The 25,985-nt window shown below is 32.5% G+C and overlaps 1 protein-coding gene across 1 annotated transcript in view; it reads right to left on the bottom strand.

Annotated features, from left to right (window-relative positions):
• Nucleotides 1–15,827: 15,827 nt before the first annotated feature.
• Nucleotides 15,828–25,985, bottom strand: part of LOC139906493 (uncharacterized) — a 258,054-nt gene continuing 247,896 nt past the window's right edge. Inside the window, exon 2 of the mRNA XM_071891484.1 lies at nt 15,828–16,752. Coding sequence (XP_071747585.1) covers nt 15,894–16,751 — 858 coding nt within the window. The 5' untranslated portion in view covers nt 16,752 and the 3' untranslated portion in view covers nt 15,828–15,893. The remainder of the gene's footprint in view (nt 16,753–25,985) is intronic.

The following is a 25,985-nucleotide window of genomic DNA, read 5'->3' as shown; positions in this document are numbered from 1 at the left end:
CCATCTTACCCCACATGAGATAGAGTCTTGTTTAGTTGTCAAATGAAAAATATCTTATAAATGGTTTTCCTGTTATATCAAACAAAACATTGCAAAATGTTAACCTTGTTGAAGTGATAGTCACTGAACAAAAAGGGTGGAAATTATCTATTATACAATAGAGAAACTCACAATGTCCCATTTTTCAAATTAAAATAATCTGATACACCACAAACCTTGCTAAGTTCTTTGATTGGTTGGATCAGAAAAGGTTCTTGTACAGGAGGAAAAAATGGCGCCAAGTACTTTCCCCTTAAACTATTTTGCCTTCGAATATAAATAAATGATACGAGTTATCTCCAAAAAGCATCTTCAAGAATATGATCAAACACACTTTATAGATTTAAAAGAAATTTATTTCAAATCCTTATGGGAAAAACCATGAGTGGGAAAAAACCCACAAACCTTCTACGATTTAAAAAACTAATATAATGTACAGCACAATAATTTAATTAATATTTATAAACAAAATATATGTACAAGGCATAAAATGTATTACATATTTTTTTAATTATTCTAGAAAGACTCAATTAATTATTATTTACACAACTGTGGTATAGTCTAAAATAAAAAATTAAGGGTTCAACCTTAAGCTTTATGCATTTTTTTTAAAAGATTATATTTTTTTGATTTTTAGTTTTTTTAAAGGAAGCAAACCGTTCCACAGTCTTTCAAAATTGATCTAGTCCTAGTGAGCTTTCAAACGTCTCACGAGCAAATATAAAGTCCTACATAAAATGTGTTGATGACTACTTTGGCTTAGTAGTCATAATGGAATGATTCTATATTATTGACCAAACGGTGTCCATTACCCATGAAGGAATTGCCAATGGTATAATTAACTAATGTGTTTTCAGACTGTCTTCCTAGAGCTTCCTGATCATTCTCCCTCTTTATCTCAGAGTTCATTATAAAATCGAATGTGGGTGGTTGAGAAATACACTCATGAGTATTGAAATCAGGAGGATATATAAACTGTTTATGACATTTATGGCACTCATAAATGACTTCATGGTCAATTTTGAGGGGTAAACGATCATTATCCTCCTCGACCTTGACTTTATTTTCTTGTGAATTCTCCACACTCTGAGGATGTGGAAGAATATATGATTCTTGTTCGAAGGAAGAAGAAGTCTCTGGATTATGAAAACTATGGGTCTCTGTCTTGCATTCAACTAATGTAGTTAATGAGGGAATTATGGCATCCAAATCCATGGATGATAGTACTGGATCACCCTTATCAGGGAGGATATGATTGATTGTGCTCTTTTGTTCAAATAATAAATCAACCTCTGATGAAAGCAATGGGGGCTTTTCATCCACTGAAGTTGGTTCATTCTGTATTTTGTTCGTCAGAGTACACATTCCATTATCCTGAATGCTGAGGGATTGATTCTCAATTGCTATCATTTCCAAGGATTGATTTTGAACACGTTGTGGATCTTGGGATAATATGGATCTACTATTCTGGTGATTTTGTTCTACTAGAGGTACTAAAGGCGTGGAGGATTCTACTGGTTCGTTTGGTTTTGGAATATGCAAAAGTTCGTTTGATTCTTTGCTCGGATTTTCGAGAGCATTTTCCTTATTTTTTGGCATTCATTTTTCTTTTTTGATTTTTTTCTTCGGAAATAAGGTAGTCCCAGGGTTTTTGCTATTTTTTGTTGTTCCTTGATCTTATTCCTCAAACTAACTTTCTCTTCATATTTTTCGGGATGAGCATTTTTGAAATGTCGAAATAGTGAGGGATGATGTCGATATCGACGAAAACATTCGCTACAATCGAAACGAATTTCTCCGTTTTCAAGCTCTACCACGATCATCATGGAAGACAGTGCTGCATTTTCACAAATTTTTGGATCTAAGTGATGTACTGTCGTCTTACCCATTGTTTCCTCACAATCACAGAAGAAAAATACTTATAATTGGTTTGATATCACAAGAATTGATATATCAACGATGAATGATTATGAAATGTGTCACTTAGTCCAAAGTAAGACGTATAATTTTACCAGTGAAAAGTATATCAACTCGTAAAAAAGGGTCACACAGGTCAGCGCACACGCGTTTTAATTTTAAAACAAAGTTTTTACATGCAAATGCTCACTCCTGAACAGTCCACGCCTATATAGCCTAAAGAATATATATAGAGAACAATTTCTAGTGTGTAAAAAAACACGCCTCAGTAAAAAATTATGCTAGCCTTGGAGTACTTTTAAATTCCTTTAAAAGGGCGCGTAATTTCTTTTTGAATAGAGCATTTTTACTGAAGTCATAAATTGAATCATATTATTGAAGGAAACGCCATCTTGGGGGCTCAAGGTTTATATTTTTACTACAAAAAATGAGTATATTTCCAATAAAACTTGATGAAAATTAATCAAATAGCTTCAAGAATAAAAAAGACTTAACATCCGCATTGTGTGCTATTTAATGCCAATGATAAACACTGATATTTGAATTTAATATAAGCAATATGTACTAAAAATAGATAGATATATATATCATTAATTATTTTTTTGATTAATTAAGGAAAAGATGAATAGAATGATTAGTAAAAAATAGCTTATTATTTAATTTTAATTGTTAATTTTGTTCTATAATATGAAAATAATATTGTATAACAATGTAATAACATATTTATAATAAAACTGGACAATAGAGGGAAATATTTTGGATAAACAGTGACGTTTAGATCATTTTATTTGTTGGTCCCACTTTGACATCCAATAAATGACTATTTTCCTAATTTGAGAGAAAAAAGAGCCATCATTGATTTAAAACTTGGTTGTTTAGATCCCCAAACGATACTGACGTCACTTGTAGACGCACTATATAATGTTTTCGCAGACGTCATAAATTGCATCATAATTGAAAGAGACACAATCTTGGATGCTCAAATTTGATATTTGTATGACGTAAAATGTACACATCATGGAAATAAGATTGTACAACCACGATATAGGGTCAGATATATAATAAAACAAGACAATTGAGTGATACAAATTTACTGGATAGTAAGATTTAAGTCATCTATTTGTTGGTCCCATTTTGACATCCAATAGTTCTCTAATTTCTTTAATATTAATAAAAAAGAGGGGCTTCATTGTTATATAAATAGGTTGTTAAGCCACTCAAAATGGACGACATCAAAATTATGGCGTTTTTTTCCGATCTAATTTGAATTAAATATATATTATAGTCACTGAAAATCCTAGTGAAATGTTTAAATTTGTACCTTTTTTTGATGGATTAGGGACAATTATGGTTCACTATTTTCCTTTATAGTTATGAAAAAGGCTTGGTTGTTTAGGCTCCCAAAATGGTTGACATCAATAATGCTGAAGTCGCATGAAAACTCTATAGAGAGTATAAATAGACATCTTAAACTCATTTTTAACCTTAATGGAATCTTTAACAAAAGAATTAACTTGACACTCGGCTTCATCGGATAACAACCTCCACTCTCCAGCACAAAAGGGCTTCATGAAAGGCCTTGACATTAGACGTTCCATAATGTCTACTAACGATATTGCTAAGTCAGGTAGAACAAAATTTGCCACTATTTTAATCCATTTTGAAAAAGTCAATTTCCCATAAATTGATGTAAAACCAATTATATGATATCTAGAGTCCTTAAAGACTCTTTCTCTTGGTTTGACAAACACAAGCGGGAAGTTTTCTATAGAAAAGGAATATAAGTAAACAAAGCGGTCCTCTTTGGTCTGTTTCAAATTGCTATCAACAAACTCTACTGGAGACTCGAATCGAGTAATCTCGTGAAAGGTCTAAAAATCAATTATTCTTTTGTATGCAGATGATTTTAATTATTGGTGGATTTTTGAATAGAATATTTGCTGGGCCAACGGAAATCAAGGAAAGTTTTAAAAAGTATGAAATAGCGGTTACTTGGGAAAGTTCAATCTTTTATACTCTAATGGGCTTAGGTCCAAACAAACGACTCAACCATATACACGGACGAACTGAAAAGATTGAAGGGGAGCATAGCTTACCCAGATCCTTCTGATAGGAATCCCTTCCTTGACTTGGACTACAAATTTCAGTTAAATATGTGAAAGCCCTATAAAAAAACCCTGCACATTACTGTAAAAAATAGGGACCCACGCGTAATATTTCTAAGAAAAACAAGAATTAAAATTATATTCAAGTTAAAAAATATATAAAATAGTACCCCGCATATTTATCTTTACCATATGCCCAGCCTACGGTAAATCTGAGCCTGGTCTAGGTTAATAATTTACCTTACAAAGTAATGTATAACTCAGGGATTATCAACAAGATTACCTCATTTTGGGGTTCTCTCACGCCATTAACTTTAAAATATGTCCACATTATAAAATTTGTGGAAGCAATTAATATATTTTGCAAATGGTCTTTGTATCAAAATTTGCCTAATAAAATCTGGAACACCATGAAATGAAATCACAACCAGTGTAAGTTAGATGAGAACTCAATAACTCGCTAGTATTGGTATACATACATAGGTACTCATCTCCTCATCAAGACAACTCGTAAAAATAATAATGGCCATAAAAAAATTAAATTCCAGCATTGAAACAATAAAATTCAAAAAGATAACCTCCCAACAATCATGATTTTTATTGGGGCTCTATCTTTATGGGGAAGAATGATGGATCGGTTGTTAGACATACATTATAATGATTCAAACATGCTGTTTATAAATCCTTTACTCCAGTGATTTATTGCGATAAGAAAGGATGAGTTGCTAACAAGAGCTTCCCTACGTAAATAATCTTCATATTTCTTACAAATTAAAGATAATTTTGACAATATTCTTTTTCGTTCATTATTTACTCTTATATAAGGGCATTAACATCTCCTTCTAAGAGAAGAATTCTTGCCTATTGTTACTGTAAATTGATATAAAATACAGTATAAAATTAATATATATGAAGTTAGATAGAATTATAATATTTTCCAACACTAATACAATTTTAAATGTAGAATTTTCTCCTCTTTATAACAATAGTTCATTGTCTCCCTTCAAAATCATAAAATAGCTGACATGAACAAAGGTCTTCATTCAGTTCTACCATATGTATCACTTCCACCTAGTGTTGGGTCGGTCTAATGAACCGAACCGACTATCCATCGGTCTAAATTGAGTGAATCGATGCCGCGGTCTGGACCGATATAAATTTGAAAAGGAAAACATGTGACGTCATACAACTTTTTTAGAATAAATTATGATAATTTATTTGGTTGCTATTTCCAAATAGGACATTCCGGTGTCTCCGTAGCCCGGTTTCATAATTTTAAAAGCTTCTTTTTTGTGGTCTACGTTTTCAGTCTGCAGACCGATGCAGGACCGAGTCACGTGACAAGAGTTTTATTGTTGGTTAGTTTTTTTGCACCGAGTGAGTGAGTAGATCACGTGATCGACTCAGACTGATAATGGACCGATCCTACACTACTCCCGCCTTCTCCTCGCTCTCATACAAAAAAACCATCTTTAACCATACGTAATAAAGGAACCTGTGTAAAGGAAAAACTAATTTTAATCTTTAGAAAAGGAAAAAAAACCGGTTCTTGCGTTTGCTCTTCCTTTCTTTTTTGTTCGTTATTTAAGAGTAATTGAAATTATATGTATATTGGGCTTATTAAAAGAAGAAACAGAAAAACAGCTTGGTAATCCTAACAATTTGAAGAAGGTTTTGGAAGAGAGTAGCTCAGCTGTCATCAGCTGTGACGAGGCAGGAGGTGAGGGACAAAATAAACAAGGACAATGGCAAGAATTACTCTGATGTCATTCCACAATTCTACTCTGAGTCCAACAAGTACTTACAACTGCAACTCTGCAACAAATCCTCCGGTTGCTCTCCGTCTTTTATGAGCATACTCGAATATTCAATCAGGTTTTGAATATAATTGAATGTAGTATAATCTACAAGGATCACTTTATCAAATGAATTAAATCTCGCACGTCTTTAGTTGGTTTTGTTTTTTTCCCAGTCAATGTGTACAATTTATTTTATTCTTTTTTTTTTTAAAGCCTAATAGGCATACATTTATTTATAATTATGACAAACCAAAACAAACCAACATTTAACTGAATATAACAGAGTCGTTAGACATACCTGCGATGGGTTAAAGAAAAAACAATAATAAGAAAAACAATAGACAAAAAAATTACAGCTTTTTACATTTTTTTTCTGTACAAGTAACTAAAAGTCCGAATTAACGACCATTGTCGGAAAAGTGAGCTAAAACGTCAATTTCTTTCTCGATAACACCTTCCAAATTTGTTGGTATGTGTTTTTTGTTACATCTGCAAGAATATATTATAATCTGCATTTCACTGATGATGGCCTCCACCTCAAAAGCCCTGGGAAGATTCGGATCCGTGGCCACTACCCAATCAGTTTCTTACGTCAAGACTTGTAGTTTTTCTTTTAATTTTACTTCACACACTCTTACCGAAGGACTCACCATATTAAACTCGCAAAAAATATGTGCTGATGTTTCTATTTTCTCGCTTCAGAATGTGCAGTTCATACTCTCATCCTTCTTATTCGACTTATCGGTATAAATGGATGAGTTAGCAATTCTGTAGCGGAACCATTTTTGCTTTGATGAAGTAAAAGGGTTTTTAAATAATATTTTTGTATCGAAGTCAACCCTCGGGAAATCTAGTCTGTTCAACCGTTTGGTTACCAGCTTTTCCACTGAGGTTTTTTCTCCGGCCTAGTAGCTCTGTTCTTATTGTTTTATTTTTTATTAACTTCAGAGCTATGACAAAAGGAGTTGGTAGTCCAAATGCCTAGTTCTTGTGTACTTGAGGACAAGTGAAGTGGTACTCTTGTGGGTATTCATGCTTGGAAAGCCAACTCTTCGTTCATTCCAAAGCCTGAGTTCTCCAGCGGTAGTAATATTAAGGAGTGAATAGTATTCATTCCTTGTATCTTGTCTTGGGTTGTAGTTTAGGGATTCTTCATGCCTAGTATCTTGCTATCTTTTGAAGCGATTTTTGACCACCCTTGAGACATTCTTTTCCAGTACAAACTAAGTGTATTTGTCACTTGAAAAAGGTATACAGCCCCCTTAAATATGTTTAACTTGAAAGTGCTTCCTCCGGGTTTCTTTGTATTTTGACTTAATTAATATTGCCCAAAGACTGCAACCTTTACGGATTCTTTTGACCCAGCTAATGTTCAAGGTTCTCAAAAAAACAAAAAACAGGTCGACAAGTCTTATACCCCACTCTGAGATTGAAGCAATCAATCTCGATTTGGAAATGTACTTCCTTCGCCCGTCCCATAGAAACTGCTCTCTCTTTGTCGTGATTATATTGCAAATGCTGAACATCCATAATTCTCTTGCAAGGTATTTCGGGAATCGGTGGTATTAAATACCTCTTGGGTTTTTACAAATAGTCACTGCAAAGACTCTTTTCGTTTTATTTACCTAATTAAATTAAATATATGAAAAATCAAAAATATTATAACATATTATTCATTAAATTGTGTTGCCTCAATGTTTTAATAATTTATGAAATTTAAAAACTTACTTTTGGAGAATTATATTTAGTAAAATATCGCTTAAGAAATATGGAGTAACCAAAAAAATTTGCTTTGTAAATTTATGTAGTATTCATATCCAAGACTCATCCATATGACGTCACCAGAAAGAGAGAGATTTATTTAATAAATCGGCTGTGCATGCCCAGCCACTTTCTTGTTGACTAACCTTGTTCTCGTAACATTGGGCCCGAGCTTGTATACTCGCTATTTAAATGTGCTCTCCTTTTCTCTAGTACACCTTGGTCTTGGCCAGGAGTCAGTAGGGTACATCAAGTTGAAAATTCTAGCAAGCCCAATTACATGATGGCATAACCTTGTATTTCTTGTAACCCTGACTTTAACTTAATATTTAGTTCCAATCCCCACAGGTCCATGAGGGTCCATGCAAGATATCTTGGGGTTTCAAGCCAGACTGTCCAGAGAGCTATTAAAACAGTGGGTGGAAAGAACCTTGTGAGGGGGAGAGGCCACTTTTGACACGAGCAATGAAAGAAACCCATGACCTCCGTTCCAAGACTCTTTTGAACGAGTTATGAATGAGTCTTTTAAGTTCTTTTGAACTCTTTTTTGACACTTTTGGTCCCCTACAGCCCTGATGCCAAGTCCTTGGACTACACCCTTTGGGTATATGTCGAGGAACATGCCTGCAGTGTCCGCCATCCAAACACCGAGGACCTCAAGGGCACCGTCAGCCAGGAATGGGACTCCATGACAGAGGACTACATCTGCAGTGTGTGCCGCATCTCCTGCCGCCGCCTGGAAGCTATCATTGCCTCTATGGGGGGCTATTGATGATAAATACAGCTCAGACACACATCTATTTATAGTACCTTTTTTTAAAAATTCTAATTATTAATTATTAAATTATATCTTGGTGAAGTATAAGATTCAAAGTGCTACTGAGATTTTAATGTACCACTCAGTAGAACGAACACCGATTGAATTAGAGTCGACATGGTTTTTTCCTTAAAAAGGATCCTTTTTAGACATAGTAGGCAAAAGATGAGTTTTTGGGTTCGATCCATATTCCAAAATCGTATTAATTAAATAAAAGTTCTAATTGAACCTTGTTTACGTGTGTAAATTGTATATTCCACAACGCGTATTAAAGCGTATCTTGAGGAAATATCGCGATGCAGCGCCTCTTCTTACATAGTTTTGTAAGCCCACCTTAATAGTTACGGGGCCGTAAAGTTTTATTCGTTATCATGAATGATCCCAAAATTTATCATTCAAAACTCTGAGAATTGGAAGATATCGAATATGAACAAGGAATGTCACACAAGTAGGAATAAGTATCCAAGATGAATTGTCATCATCAATTCATGAATATAGTCTCATAACTAACTCTATTTCCACTTCATTTTTTCAGAAGAGAGTTATAATTTTGACATGTAAATGCTAATTAGAAATATATTATGGACTTCATATTTAATTTCATCTATAAACATATTTTTATGGAGGAAGTCTTCGCATAATGAGATTAGTAAGTTAGACTCATTATCCAACATGATAAGATGTCTTCAATATGTTGTGATAATTCGATATAAAGATATACATTCAGTGTCCTTAAGATGCGCCTTCAGGCTCGTTAGAGGTTCGAAGAGCTTAGAAATTTGTGTCTTCACTCACGATTGTGCCACAGAGGGGGACCTCTCCAATGGAGTATCAGAGTAGGAAACAAAATGGTATGACGGTTGTAAATTTATGCAATGACATGAAAACAAATTTCGATGACCTTTCAAGAAAAATTAAAAAAATTTCAAGGAAAGCACATTTAAAAAATAAAATAAACACATAACGGGGGTGGTTTGAAAATTTTCCGACCTCAGCTTCAAGATGACAGCACTCGTAAATCAAAGGTAGTCGCATCTAAAGAGACTCTCAGGGAAAGAGGTGTCATGTATATCAATCAAGAATGTTTCTTCTTATCTCTAATTCTGATTCGTCTAAAATTCGGTATATGCGCTATTTTCATCTCTTGCGCAGTTCATTGTTACTTATGACGTCTCTTTTAACATCCATTACAAATCAATTCAATTTATCTTATTATAAATTATGGTGATGTATTTTGCCTTTAATTACATGAATATATGAAGGCTAAATTTGCTGAAAGTTATGGATTAGCACTTCTAAACGTCCCAAATGTACTCCTACGGATCATTCAAGACATTACATATAGTAAGGATTCTTGTTAAATTCAATATTTACTTGAATAAAATAAATACTTATAGCAGGCTCACTTTAAAGATAATATGTTTCTCGTCGACCTTTAGAAGGACATTGGCTATTGACACACGATGCAGTTCTAACGGAAGATTTCAGCCCATAAGGTACAGAAGGGTTAACTTCCTGAAATTACTTATGTCACCTGAACAATTGAGTTTTTGTTTGTCAGCTTGGACCCCCTTCCCCAGAGCCCCCTGGAAATAGGCTCTGGACGGGTCATTTGAGCCATAAGGTACATGGACAAAACTAGCCCCAATGTATTCTACTATGACAGGACATCTAAAAACCAAGACTGACAATAAAATTCGGTTAGAAACTTGATTTCACCCCCCTCCCCTCCCCCAATGTACTTCTCCTCCCAATAATAACTAAATAGTCCCTCTAAAAAAAGTTTCTGTGCATCAATACATTTATGAGTTATTGGTCGCAGGGGTCCTCGTCTCGCTACTTGATTTAAATGAAAGCTTAAGGATCAGTCCCAAGGACAGATAAGACTGGTCCTAAGATTGGATTAGAATATATAATATAAATACGAACTGACACAACACTAGTGATGGATATCTAAAGGAAGCGGGGATCAAATTGTCGCCAAAATATTTTTCTACAAAAAACAACACAAAATATACATTTTATAACTTTTTATTGAAAATCAAAACTATGACGAGCATATAGGTATAGAGTAGCCATTCATTCGACATAATCACCGTTGGCATCAATAACGGCCTCTGAACCGGCCGCAGGCTCTTCTGACCATCTCATTGTCCATTTTGCCGAATGCCTCCTTGATGGAGTCCATCAGGCTGGCCTTGGTGCTATGGGGATGTCTGTTGGGATGTCTCTCGACATAGACCCAGACAAAATAGTCCAAAGTATTAAGATCAAGGTCGGGAGAGTTAGGAGGCCACAAATCCTTGGTTACGATGTCATAACAGTTCTCGGTTAACCACTGCATGGAGATTTTGGACACATGGCAGGGTTCTGAGTCCTGTTGCCACACCCAGGGCCTGGTAGGGTTATTCTTAACCATCTTCTTCACCTTGTCGACAAAGTCGGTGTCCCTGACCTTCTGACCTGACCTCGAAAGCTCCTCGTTCCACATTATTTATAGCTCGTTTTATCTCTTTATCCTTCATATGATGACGGCATGATGCTAACTGAACTATGTATTGTCAGCTGAAGAGAATAGCTTTCCTATTTGGTAACCGGTTTTTTATTTTATAATGTCGTCTTCAAGTTATCAAGGTTTAAAGTAGGCAACAATTTGATCCCCGCTCCCCGAATCTTGAGTCCCTAAGATGGTGTCTCCTTTAATTACCATGCAATTTTGACGTCGGTGAGTAATACCTTGTGTTTTTACAAGTTTGTATATTTTATGTTTGAATATGTGTATAGTATATATATTTAATCATTTTCATTCAGGTAAAAATTGAAACAATTAATATACTCGTATGTATACAAAAGAATGTGACAGTCATATTTTTTTAAATGAAAAGACGAATAGCTAATTGTATCCACAATTTTTTTATTTATGATATCCTTATATTTAATCAGTTTATGTTTTTAAAATAATCCAATTTTGTTTGACAAAGATTTTTATCATTAATGAACTCCTCTCCTCCTACTTTCCCCCCTTCCCCCACCTCTCCTCAAAAAAAAATCTTCTTTGTTTTTACAACATCAAGTTTTACCTGTTCAAAGAACACACAAACTCTTTTTATAAACTTATTAATGAATCAATCCCTTCGGGATTGAATCTTCATATATTGGAATAATTCCATGACTGCATGTACTTGACAAAAGAATACTATAATTCTATTAATAGGATTCCCCCTTGCCTCATAGTCATCAAATTCAAAGAGTCTCCTACGTTAGGAAATCATTTATTTTCAGAACAGAAAAAAATGACTGTTTCATTAATTACACCAAGTTTAAAAATTGATTTTTGTCCGACTTATATTGAAATTCAAACAAATTGCTACTAGACAAAACCCTTTTTACAATAGAAATACATTTTTGGTAATAATAAAAGGTCAATAAGGCCTTGATTATTACTTATATTCGTTTATAAACAAAGCTACAGAGGGCAGTGCTGTCTCAAAGGTGTCCGCAAGATTATATTTGGAGAATTGTTTTTGGATTGATTTTTTTTTTCAAAAAAAGTACAAAAATTGAAATTTTTGACAAAATTTTTAAAATCCAAACCTTTACATAAAAAATTAAATATTTTCTTAAAAAAATGAAAAATTAATTTTTTTTTTTTTTGGAAAAAAATTTCGAAAATTAAATTTCAAATATTCATTTTTTTGTAGAAATGAAACTTAGAGATCCACACTATTCACAAAAAAAAAAAAAATTTTGGAAAAAAAATTTAAGTATTAAATTTTTTGGAAAAAAATTTGAAATATCAATTCGAATAGTGATTTTTTTGCTCTCCTGCATAATTTTCACGAATTACCTTTTTTTCAAGAATATAAATCGTCCAAAAAAAAAATTAGTCCTATTTTCGCGTAAATTTTTAACCACCTGATCTGAAAAAATCTAGTTTCAAAGTAAACTATACTTAATTTGGGGCGGGGATACAGCCACCCAAGCCTTGCGAACGCCCCTGCGTCTTGTGCTAAAGTAATGCAACGCCCTGATCAATAATATTATTTAATAAAAAATAAAGCATATACGAACCTACTTAGGTTTCTCAAATAGAGGACACTCTCAAAATTCTTCCGAGTTTGCACCATTTTTTAAGCAACAAACTGCCACATCAGCTTGCAGATAATATATACATGTATACTTTGTTTGCTAATGCCCTATTCACGCTTCAAATGAGTCCCTTTTGCTTTTAAACAGATGACTAATGTAGAATAAATATTCATCTTCGAACAAAACCATTAAAAAAATAACTAAAGATTTTTGTGAATCCTTCCTTATATTCAGTGCCGTAACTACCGGGGAGAACAAGGGGACCATGTACCACTCAAAAATGATGTTTCTCCTCCCAACTAAATTGCAAATATAAACTTCATTACAATTTTATTTTACTAGAATCGCAGAATTGGGATCAAATTTATTTTTAAATATGCCACAGAGCTTCGACTTTACCGGGTGGTCCATTGCAATCTGAACACTTAATAATTCAATAATTATCAATGAAAGTTGAGTGATTGAAATTAATTCATATTTCTATATATTCAAGCATAAGCAATTAGTTACAAAAAAAAAAAAACTTGATCTCTTTACCTTACGTACTAGTCTACACTGTCAGCAAGTCCCAAAAGATGGAGAGGAAGACGGGCTCTCTCAAAAAAGACCAAAATGGACATGGAGGAGCTATAGAAAACAGCTCAGGCCAATCTCCTAATCTCCATGAGGACCTATGCAAGAGACCTCAGAGTTTCACACCAGACTGTCTAGAGAGCTATCAAAAAATGGTTGGAAATACCCTTGTGAGGGTGGAGAGACCACATTTTACACGGCCAATGACAAAAACCCAACTCCTCCTTTTTCTTTAGAACTCATTTTTGACACTACAGCCCTGAATTCAACCCCCTCGATCACACCTTTTGAGTACATGTCGAAGGGAAGGCCTGCAGTATCTGTTATCCAAACACCAAGGCCCTCAAACCTACTGTCCGCCAACAGTGGGACGCCATGTCAGAGAACTAAATATGAAGCGAGTGCTAGGCCTTCTGCTGCCACCTGGAAGTCATCACTGTCGCTAAGGACCCCTACATTAATGATTAAGAGAGCTCAGATACACATGTATTTATTTTGTTCCAATTCTATTGTTAATTAATAAATTATATCTTGTTGAATTTTAAAGTTCAAAGTGCTCAAATTTTAAGGGACCACTCGGTAGAAGAGTATAACTGTAAAGAAAATTGTGTTTCCCACAAAATAATTTCAAATTTTGGACTTTAATAAAATAAAAATTCATTAGATTTTATCTAAAATAAATAAATAAAACTGTCATCTTACGCTATTTAACCAAAAAAGTAAAATCTTAGTCGTATCCTTGTCCCCCTTAGAGTTTAGATTCCCCTTCCTTGTATATTTGTCTGACTACACGTTGCTTATATTCTGGATTGGATCGTCTCACAAGTCATAATGGAATGATAATCAGTTTGAGTGTAAACCTACCGTATATGTTCATTTTTCCTAATAGCCCAACGGTCCCCTGAAAATGTTTGAAAACGATTTCATATAATAAAAAGGATTTTTTTAATAAATGAAACATCATTATTAAACCTGCACAAGAACACCAATTTGTGCTCTGTTTTCTAAATATGTTCTAAAATATGGCAGATTATGTATTTTTAATGCTTTTTGTTAACTTGACAAAAAGCAAAATCCAATGGCCTCTGACTGTGACCATATCTTCGCAGCAAGTTAGATCAAAATTGATCTGTAAAATTCCAAGGTATTAAACTCATATTATGGATAAACATACTATTTAAAATTAAATAAATTTATTTAATAATGGGTTTATGATATATTTTTTGTTTTTGAGAACTATTTTATATCAAAAAAATATTAAATATAAACTTGTGACCCAAGTATCGATTAATACTGGAATTCATTGGGGGAGATTTTTTGGATTACAGTAAATCTGAGAGGGGAATCCCTTCATCCATTTTGCTAACGGCCTAATGCTATAGTTTTTCTTCTCGGATCCCGTATTCCCGGGATTTCAACCCTCCGATAATCTCCAAGGAAATCTCGTATTTAATAAGCTTCAATTAATTAAACTAAACGTTATGTTCAACTTATTGAACAATGACTCGATTTAAATTTTTACAATTTGCAAATAATTAAACTTGTATATTTTATATTATAAATATAAAATACAAATTGCAACCCCTCCCCCCGGGTATCAATATATTTTTCCCATATATACTTAAGGGCTTGAAATCCAATCCAAGAAACTGCTAAATTATTATTTACGTGCCAGGTAAATTATTTGTAAGCTGTTCCATATCGGCACTAACGTACCGAATATATAGAGCTTTTTCACTGACTTCGTAAATTGCATCATAATCGAAGGAAAACGGCATCTTGGGCCTAAGTTGATATTTGTATGGCATTAAATGGACAAATTTCCAATAAATATTGATAAAACTTCATCATATATATTTAAGAATGAAAAAAGACATAGGAACTCCATCGAGTACTACTTGATGTCAATGATACACACTGATATTTGAATTAAATCAAAGTAATATTTACTGAAAATTTCAAAAAATGGTTAGATTTGTACAATTATTATTATTTTTTTTGATCGATTTGGGACGATACAAATTTTGTATAACGATATAATAACCAAGTTGTATTACATATTAGAGTATGATATGATACAAACTAAGCTATGGAGGAATATATTTTTGATAGATAATAAGTCTATACGTCCTTCTATTCAGTGGTTTCATTTTGATATTCAAAAGTTCCCTATTTCCCTTAATATTAAAACAATTTTTTTTATATTGTTATACAACTTGGTTGTTTAGACCCTCAAAATGACCTACATCAACAATACTGACGTTACATGAAAACGTTCAAAATGTATTTTTGAAGCAGAATTAGAGGCGAAATTTCAGGTAGATGTCTCATATTTTAATAAAGAGTTAGATTGATTTTAGTTATGCTAGAGCTCACGGGTTGGGATAATTATTTGACAATTATACATCTGCCTCTTCTATAAAAATGATTTTGTTTGTACGTTACTATTTAAATATTAATATTTTTGGATCAGGTTACGGAAATCAAAGAGGGATCCACGGGCCCTAAAAAACAACTTGCTCACTATGAGTGATAATGATAAAAATGAAGAACGTGATAATTGAAAATATATGTGTAAAATTAGTTTAAAATATATATACAAAAATACTTGAATTTGACAGTATTCAATATTTACAGACGGGATCCTAAAATTTCTCGGTAAGTGAGAAACCCTTCTACAGTCTAATCATATTTGTTAAAAAGAGATAAGTCAAAAGTTGCTTCATATTAAAAGCCATAAGTATATATTATTCTACCTAAAAAAAAATTAATCAAATGAGTAAAACATAATTATTAATTATAATTATATAATTGCATAATTTCTTCTCGAACATAGCACTGATGATCATCCATCAGCTCTTTGAGAACAACTTCCTCACACACTTCACAGATATTATAAATCTCACAATTGTTTTTTGAAATTAGATTTGGATTCACTAATGCGCTCGTATTTGCATAGACAACTGTTTCTGGAGGTGATTCAATTCCCATTAATTCTGTGTATGCGTGATTAATTCGCATATGAGCACTAAAATTGTCAATATTTTCCATGTTAATTCCACAAATACCACATACAAAGAGTTCCTTCTCGTCTTTAACCATATCGTCCAAAATTGGATCTAAAATAACAGAGAGATTCGCTCCTACTTGGCATTCACATCCATGCTGATCCAGTTGTTGCTGTGAAGGGAATTGTTGATCACAATTCGTGCATAAGTAGTAGTGAGAGTTTGACACGGGCAACATATATTTTTGATCCAATGGGGCGAGGGTTCCCAAATTCGATAATTGTGTTGGGATAGAGTCATTTGGCTTCTCAGGCAATGGTGATATATTTTCTTTATTTACTTTACGACCCTTGGTATTCCTTTTCTGATTCTTTCTCCGCATGTAAGGAAGCCCCAGCATTTTAAGAACCTCTCTCTCAGCCTTGAGATGCTCTCTAAGAGCAACTTTCTGTTCATATTGCTCCTTATGAGCACATTTGAAATGTCGAAATAAGGAGGGATGATGCTTGTATCTACTTCTACATATGGAGCAATCAAAACGGATATCTCCATTTTGAAGTTCGGATACGATCATCATGGACGAAAGAGAAACGTCCTCGCATATCTTTTTATCAAAATAAACGACACTGCAAGTTTTCACCATTCTAAATGTAAAAAAAGAGGGTCAAATGGTGGATAATTATGCAATAAACGAATTACTCACGTATCTATTCTCTTGCCTCCACCTACTGTCACATGAAGAACTCTTTACCTAATGTTTATTCGTTATCCATGATGCAAGTGAAGAGCTTATCGTGTTTGAAATATAAAAGAACTTCTCTACTATATTGATTCTTATTATGATATGATCACAACTTGTTCATGGATTTATGTACATGGTTTTGTTCATAATCATATCTAAAATTCCTCTATTGAGTTCCTTGTAAGATCGTATATACAGAAATAAAGCTCGAGAAAGAAAGAACTGTTCAAATCCCTGTTCATCAAGTTCATCCAAGTTTTGTCTCGGAAGAAGAGGATCAAAATTCACATTATGTATATAATATCAAGAGTTCAGTAACCTTCTACGTAAATAAACAATTGTGCATGAGCTTGACTTTCTCAGATTTGAGATAACTGAGTAATTAATTAATTTTATTTATTTTCCAGAAATTTACGTACTTATTAATATTTTATAAATTAAGATAATGGAAATATGGATCGTTCATAGAAATTGGAAATCTGCAAAGGGATGTGTTGAACGTTGCTAAGTGACGTCACAATTTTGATGTCGTCCATTTTGGGAGATTAATTAACCAAGTTTTATAACATTGATGACTCTTTTTTTTTTATCAATACTAAGGAAAATAGTCAACCATTGGATGTCAAAATGGGACCAATAAATTATCGGACTTCAACCTTACTGTCTATGAAATTTGTATCACTCAATTGCATTGTTTTACTATATATTTGACCCTAAAATCTATTAAAATACATTATTACATCATTATACAATCTTATTTCCGTGCTGTAGCTACAAGTTAACTATTGTAATGGAAAAAATACAAAGGATATCACAAAAAAAATTCCGAAACAAATTGTTGTAGTTCTTAACCCCTCCCCCCCCTCCTTGAATAAAAATCTCAAGCCGGCTCTAATTTAGGTAATGCAGATCCATAATGTTTTTAAGATTAAGATAAAAGATGGGCCGATTCTAAAACCATCCTGATGCCGATGCGATTTTAGTAAAATTTCCCAACTCCGATTCTTTAAAATTTTAAATAATAGTTAAAAAATATCATTTTGCTATGAGGGACGTCCACAAGACGTATATTTTTTTTTATTACGGTGGAAGCTCCGTTTTTTTAAATCAATTGGAAAACAATATCAAATATACATTTGATTTTTAAATTTTTTTCAAAAATCAACTACAATTGTCGAAAAATTAAATTTTTGGGAAAAAAATTTCAAAACCCATGGCAATTTTTAAAAAATTAAAAAGTCCACATATATTCACAAAAAAATTAATTTTTTGGAGAAACATTTCTAATACCTACCCCTGTCAAAAAAAAAAAAATTTCAAATATTAACTTTTTGAAAAAAAAAAAATCAATAATCGCCAATTGTAGTAATAAAAAATTTTTGGAAAAAAATTCGAAAAATTAAATTTCTAAAATTTTTGGGAAAAAATTATTTATCAAATTTTTGTGAAAAATTTGTAAAATAAAATTCAAATTCAAATATTAAGTTTTTTGAAAAAAAAACCACCATTAAATTTTCGAGTAAAAAACAAAAGTTTATTTATTTGGGGTGATATTTTTTTAAATTACATTGAAAAGTAATAAATACTTGTATTAAATAACAATTGGAATCGAAAATTAAACATTATTTCCAGATACATATTCCAGAAACAACGGATGATTCTACGATTCTGATTAATCGTTCCATCACTATTTAAGATGTTAAAAGATTAAAAATCACAAAATTGCACCAATATATTTTGAAATGAATGAAAAAGTGTCCAGCAATATTAGTGATGGTTTTTATAAAAAAATTTAAAAAATTAACAGCTATTCAACAAAAAAATTTCATAAATTTAATTTTTTGCAAAAAAGTTTCAAAGATCCAAATATAAATTTTTTTTTTTTAAATTTAAAAAATCTAAATCTAAAAATCAAATTTTTTGAAAAAAAAATTCAAATATTAAATTTTGTAGGAAAAAAATCAAAAATTAACAGATATTTAGAAAGAATTAAATTTTTTGAAAAAAAAACATTCAAATATTAATTTTTTCGGAATTTTTTTTTCAAAATTAACAAGTATACTAAAAAGATTAAACTTTTTATAAAAAATTCTAAAATTAAATTTCACATATTAAATTTCTTTTTTTAAATTTCTAAAATTAAAAATCAAATATTGAATTTTTTGGAAAAAAAGTTTAAATATTAAATTTTCTAGTATAAGCAAACATTTCTTAATTTGGGGAAGGCTACAGCCTCTCCACCCCACCCCCTGCAGACGCTTCTGATATTATCAATTAAATTTTTAAGTGGCTAACTTTGGTCTCAACCATTGTCTTGATCCTAGACCTGAAGGGCTTGGAGGTCTCCTTCACGTATACCTATGACAAATCAGCCCACTCCTTCTCCATGGCAGCATTTATGGCTACCACATTCACATGGAAGTTGGCACAAGAATTCCTCTCAATGGCCCATCTAATCCCCCAGTCAAAGTCTGGTGAGGTTGTTTGCCAATCAACCCTGGCCAGAAATTCGCCAAGTTGTCTTCATACCACTTTTGAGTTTCTCACCTCCAGGCTTTCTTTCAAGGCTCTTGCTGTCGTAATTTAACTGTTTAATCTTGATAATGAGACCCTTGAAATGATAATGATAATGAGAAAAATAAAAAAAATTAATGAATAAATAAGAGAAAAATTTCAAACAGGTTTCAAAAATTTAAAAAAAAATAGATTTATTTATTAGGTTGGGGAGTATTTTAATAGTGCTTTTAGATTACGTTTGTTTTACAACGATTGTTATGCTTTTTGAAAAAATATATGATATAAATTTGATAGAGTTTTTTCTCCTCCACAAAGCTGTCTTAAACGTTTTTTTAAAAATTCATTCAAATATAAAAAATGTAAGGAGTATAAAGCCTAACCTACATCCAAAGAAGACCATGATTTTCGTTTAGTGGGACTGGGTATACTAGGAAATGTTTAAAGGAATGTCACGGTGACCAAAAAGCTCTACATAGCCTAGTTATACCACAACAAAGAGGCTATGTGACTGAAAATAATTAATCAACAAGGCCTTAGAATACACCTTCGCGACCCTGCATGGCTCCATATAGCAAAAGTCGTCAAAGCCACACATCAAGAGCTCGAACCATTTGAGAGGCAGTACATTCGATAATGAAGAGGACCTCGAAAAAGGGCTCAACAACTTCTTTGATTACATACAGGACGATTTTTGGTAGAACACCATCGAAAATTTGGTCGATAGATGGGAAAAGGTCGTGAACAACAATTTCGAATACATAATTTATTAATTGATTGTTATTACTATTTTTTTCATTAAATAATATTTTTTGATAAAAACGCTAGGAACTATTTCCCCAACCTAACATAAATGTAATCCTACAGACGTCACTGCTTGGAGCAGGGGACGATGGAGTAGATCTCATTATATTTATAAATAATTTCTGGGGTAAGAGGCCCTGACACACAATTTCTTTTGGTCTCCATCTCAGTTCTCCTTAGTCTAAAAAGTTCTAGTTTAGAAAAAAATTGTCACAATATTTAATAAGTCAATTAAACCTTTGCAAAGTTTCATTCACGGGACAGGCTGTGTTTAATTAAAGATCTATGTGTATGTTATCGTATTAGTGATGGGAATTCCGGTTCGATTTAGAGGACCGGCTTTTTGATCTTCCAAACGGCTCTTCCGATTTTTTTAGTTAGGAGTCCGTATGATTTTATTTTTTAGGTGCTGGAATTTTTTTCACAGTCTGATCCTGATTGTTGGGCAGCCGGCTCTCGCTGTTCACTTCACAGAGCCGGCTCATAGAGCCGTTACGTTTGTGAACGACACATCACTAACTCACAAAGAGGGCGTTGTGAAAATAATTCTTAGCTTGCGCCATTTTTTTAAACAACAACCTACATACTTTGACATCAGCTTGTGTAAAATATTTTTACGTATCTCTATTTTAAAACAATTATGTGGAAGATCTTTTGCTCAAGCAGGTTATTAATTTCCTTTTCATTCAATAATTACAGGTTATTCCTTCATTCTAAACCTATTTTTAGCCCCTGTATGTATTGTTCTTTACAAGGGACTCAAATCCCTTGTGAAAACTTCTTCATTTACAAGAAATTAGGATTAATGAAATTCTGCTGTATGATTTTCAGTAATAGAAATGATAAAAATAATAAATAAAGATAAGTGACATTGTGGATTTTGAAATGTTGTTTTTTTTTCAAAAAAATTAATTTAATTTTTGAAATTTTTTTCGAAAAAATTCCAAGACCCCCTCCCAAAAAAAATATATTCCAAAAAATAATTTTTTATACACAGCTGTGGATTTTTGAATTTTTTTTTTCAAAATTTAAAATCTGAAATTTTTTTAATTTTTCATAACTTTTCCGAAAAATTAAATTTTGTTATTAAATGTTAATTTTTAAAATTTTTTTTGAAAAAAATTTATTTTTACAAACAGCTGGAGATTTTCAAATAATTTAATATTACATTTTTTGAAAAAAATTTTTTTTCTAAAAATTTAACATTTTTTTCTAAAAATTTAATTTTTCAAAAAAAAATTCCAAAAAAATTTGATTTTTGGATTTTTTTCCAAAAAAATCCAAAAACCAAACCCTTTCCCCCCCCCCCAAAAAAAAATATAATCCTGCGGACGCCCCTGAATTTGATTGAAACTGGTAACTAAATATTGTTATGTTGATATCAATAGTGGATATATCCATAACTATTAATGCATCAGTTCTTATTTATTCAGTCAAGTCCTGTCTTCGAATTATCCTTAAGCATGTCGGCTCATCAAACTTTAGTACTTGAACTGATATAAAAAGACAAGATATTACTTTGAATTATAAGGACCAAACTTTTATCAGTTTTAGGATTGATATGCAGGACTGAACTAGGCGGGACTGAAGTCCTCAGATCTAAATAAAGATCGACACAACCCTATTCATCACTAAAAAGTAAAATTATAGCCAATCAATGATCTTTAAAAGATCTTACTTAGAAATGTAACATGAGTTGAATGTTTTCAACAAAATGTGCAGATAAAAGGGTTTCTAAGACTCTCAAGGGATTCATTTCACATTAAACCAGGTAAATATAGAGCGAAGGTGAAAAAATTAGTGAATTCGTATGATCTTTTTAATCACCAATATTTTACTATGTACAATGAATATGCCATTTTTAAGTTTGTTAAATATAATCCATAAAAATACCCGTTTGAACTCACCGATTCTGATTTTTTACTTTATATACAAATTTAAATATGGTTCCTGATGTAAATCGTGTGTATTTTATAGCTGGCCTGCTATTTTGGAATTTGTAATATGAAGAATGGATTTTCTATTCCTCAGCTTTTGTCATTATTATTTAATTCCTGAGTAGTGAACATCCTTTTCTACAACATATATTCAATGATATTCAAGGCCTGATTGAACATTCGTGAGTGCTCATGAAATCGGGGAGAGTGACATTGAGGATTTGTTGCGTAGTTATTATCCATGTTGGACTCCGAGTAGAATTAAAGATCCACCGGGAAATAAGATTGGCAATGCTCAATGAATTGTTATAACTTCAAATAATATACCCTCACATATGCATGAAAAATTTTGTCTAGAGGAGAAGTCCATCTTTTATTTTTCTCAATAAATTGGGAAATTGAAATTCGCGCGTAAAATTTCAAATAAAAAGGAAAAAAAGATAGTGAATTGCATTTATTGCAATTGTAAAGAAAAACACACACCTACTAATATTTTTTTCTTACTTGCAAAAACAAAACAAAAATATGGAGAAGAATGTCATCAAAGAAATAAAACTGGATTACTCGTTCATTTTTGCAAATATTGGAAAAATTATGCCATAAAATGTTGGGGTAATTGAAATTTTTTGTCAAATATTGTTAGAGTATAAAATGCATCGTTTTCTGACTTTTTTTCATAAAAATTGACGTTTGATTGATGCAAAAAAGTGAAAAAATAAAGAAAAATTGAAAAATTATTCACGAAATGACGGATATTTCAGTTAAACATTAACTTTTATTTGTCAAATTTATATGCAAACGAATTTCCAGACAAATTTCTACAAACTTAATTCTGTGTACGAATCCAATATTCCATTGGCAATACACGGAAGATTTTGTACCTGATAAAAAAAAACAAAAAACTAATTTGCAGTTTTCACTGATTTCTTATTTTGCCAAGGACTTTTTGATTTCGAATAAGTTTTAACAATATCTTTATTCGTATAGTTGTTTTTTGAGGCGCCAGTTTCTTTTTGATTTATATGTCAACTCCCATTCTAGTCTCCTTGAGCAAAAAAACAGTTTTTGTGTTTTGGGTATAGAATAAGCCCCCCTTTAATGACCCCACTCCCCCGGAACAAAAATCCGTCATAACCTGACCACGTTCAAAAGTGGCACCCATGCAAAATTTCAGCTTCATACGTCCAACGGTGTGGGCACCCATAAAGGACAAACACACACCATTTTATATACCTAGATGTACAGATTAATAATTTTTGAGTGGCTTCAGATGAAATGGATAGCGACGCCACTGCCTAGTATAATTACAATTTAAACTATGTTTATAAATTATGTGTTATTTGAGGGCACAAGTACCTTTTGGAGGGGGCACATCCCCCTAGAATCCCCCGTACTTATATTAGTTTGCAATCAGTTCGGTCGTTCATCTTTGAGATGTAAAAAAACATTCATGCAGGGCGAGTCCTTGGGATAGGTGATATAGATAATAGATTCTTCTTTATATATGTTGTGTACAAATTGCAATGTCTGTACATGTTTTAACTTGTATAAGCAAATTGTACAATTTGCAATTTTTTCGTCGTAAAATGCATTATTTTATTACTCTTATACTTTAGTAATTTCTATAAAAGTAATCAAAAATGACAACATTAATACATCCATGGAATATTCAATTATTCCAGTATCCTCTTCCCAAGTACTGTAAATCCTTCATTAAAAATTATTCATCTCATTCTTAGGTTGCAACTTGTACAATTTGGAAAAATTGTATTTTATAAGAAAAGGTCATCAAATTAAAGTGAAGGGGGAACAACCTAAAATCTTACTTAGGGCGCCAAAGTGGCTCGGGCCATATGATATTTAATCACCCATAAATTTACGATCGTTCTTTTTTTGTTTTTTTTACACATATTACATCAGTCAAAAATCATAAAAGTTTTTAATCTAAAACAGAAAACATGCACTGTCCAAATAATAACGATAAAAATAATTCAATTTCAGAATTGAAATATTATGAGTTTAATTACAATAACGAAGGTGGAAAAGAAAAACTGGTCGATAACTAATCAGATCAAGAAGTGAGGCTCTCATTCTTGTCATCGATCCATATAAATTATAATGGCTTATAACAAAGCAACCATTGGCATTCAGGTGGAGTTGATTAACGAAATTATATTGGCTGATAACATAGGGGAACCATTATGGGGGAAATTTTGTACAAATGAATTGAAGACAATAATCAAATTTATCTATGGGATGAAGAATTCATAAAAAGATGCAAGTTTTTCTCTGGACGCCAGCTAACCTATTTTTAAATCAGTGTATTTTGAATTTTTTTTGTCAAAATGATAGAACTCCCGTAGAAAAACTGGACATTTTGCAGATACATTGTTCTGGCATATATGGGCTGTATTTAGGGTTGTGTCGGTCCTTATTTGTTGGGACCTGCCCCGTCTTAGGAGCAGTCCTTTGGACTATCGGTCCTTTGAATCTATCCTACAAATGCCGATGGTTTACTAAGGCAAATAAGATCTATATTAAGAGCATTGTATATATCTTGAAAAATATTTATGTTTTGATGATAATGCAATATAGTACAAACCAATGAATACTTAAACAACAATTTGTTAGTATCCTCAGATTCAAGTTTATAATCAGTTGAGATAAAATGAAGATCACAAAGGGCAGAATATTTTGAAGGTTACTAATTTTGGTGAGGTACAACTTGAATCCAAAGTTTTCTTAATGACTCATCCTTAGGAAACATATGCAAAGTTGGTTTCATTATGTTACCGGGGTCAGTTTCGACACTTTCGAACTTCATTGCTCTATAGCCGCTACGGCAATCTGATAAAATACATATCTTACCATGATTATAGCAAGTACGACACTAAAATTTTCGTGATTAAGTATCAAAATCGAAACCTTAATAACTTTTTATTAGAAAAGTGTAATGTAAAATGTTATAGAAAAAAACTTCTAGCAATCAACCTTGGCAAGAATGATTCAATATGGGCGTCTCCAGCCTCTATCACACCCTCAACTCGAGGTTGGAACTTGGAGAAGGTTACTACAACATGATTGGCAGACATGTTGGCTCATTGCTTCTGGATTCTGGCCTCGAGCTCATGCACATTTCTGTGTGATGTCTTTCCAACCTTGCTCTCTAAAACACTCTGCATACTGAAGTCGAGGGGATTGAGATCAGGACTGGAAGAGTCCCATAAGGTCTTGTCCCAGAAGTCAAAGTACTCGTTGCAGAAGTTATGTGTCTTCAAGGTATTTTGGCTGGAGGTAACATTTTGGGCCCTCACATAGTTGTTGTCAGGATAGTTAGCATTCAACCAAGGGAAGATTTTCCGCATCAGGATCTTATAGCAGGCATCAGCCCCGATTTTCTCATTGGGATGGAAGGAGAAGGGATCTATTTTCTTCCCAACAGAGGTCACGACTCCTAAGCACATTGTTTGGGCCGGATGTCTTGTCCTGAAGGTGGCTGGACTTCCTCAGGTGATGTTATAAATCTGTCGTTTCTACGGTTCAAAACATGGTAAACTGTGAAAATCTTCTTTTCTGAGAAGATCTTCACAATTGACGGATGACTTTCATTTAATGACTTAATGATTTTTTTATTACATTTTCTACAGTGCAATGCTCCCAATCCAGAGTGGGTTCTGGGAAAAGTACCATCCTAAAACTGACCAAGTGTGGTATATGTAAGAATACACAAATATGTTATATTCCTTTAAACATTACAGTAAAGATTAGATCAATTGTAATTCACTCAATAATTCAAATTCATTCAAAAATAATACAATTATTTTCTTGGAAAACATAATGTAATAAAAAAATGAACTCAGAAATTTGAAACAAACACACG

This window comes from Lepeophtheirus salmonis, chromosome 10 (assembly GCF_016086655.4).
Source record: "Lepeophtheirus salmonis chromosome 10, UVic_Lsal_1.4, whole genome shotgun sequence".
NCBI lineage: Eukaryota > Metazoa > Arthropoda > Copepoda > Siphonostomatoida > Caligidae > Lepeophtheirus > Lepeophtheirus salmonis.
Note: the sequence above shows the minus strand (reverse complement) of the source record. Positions and strands in the feature narration are given on the sequence as shown.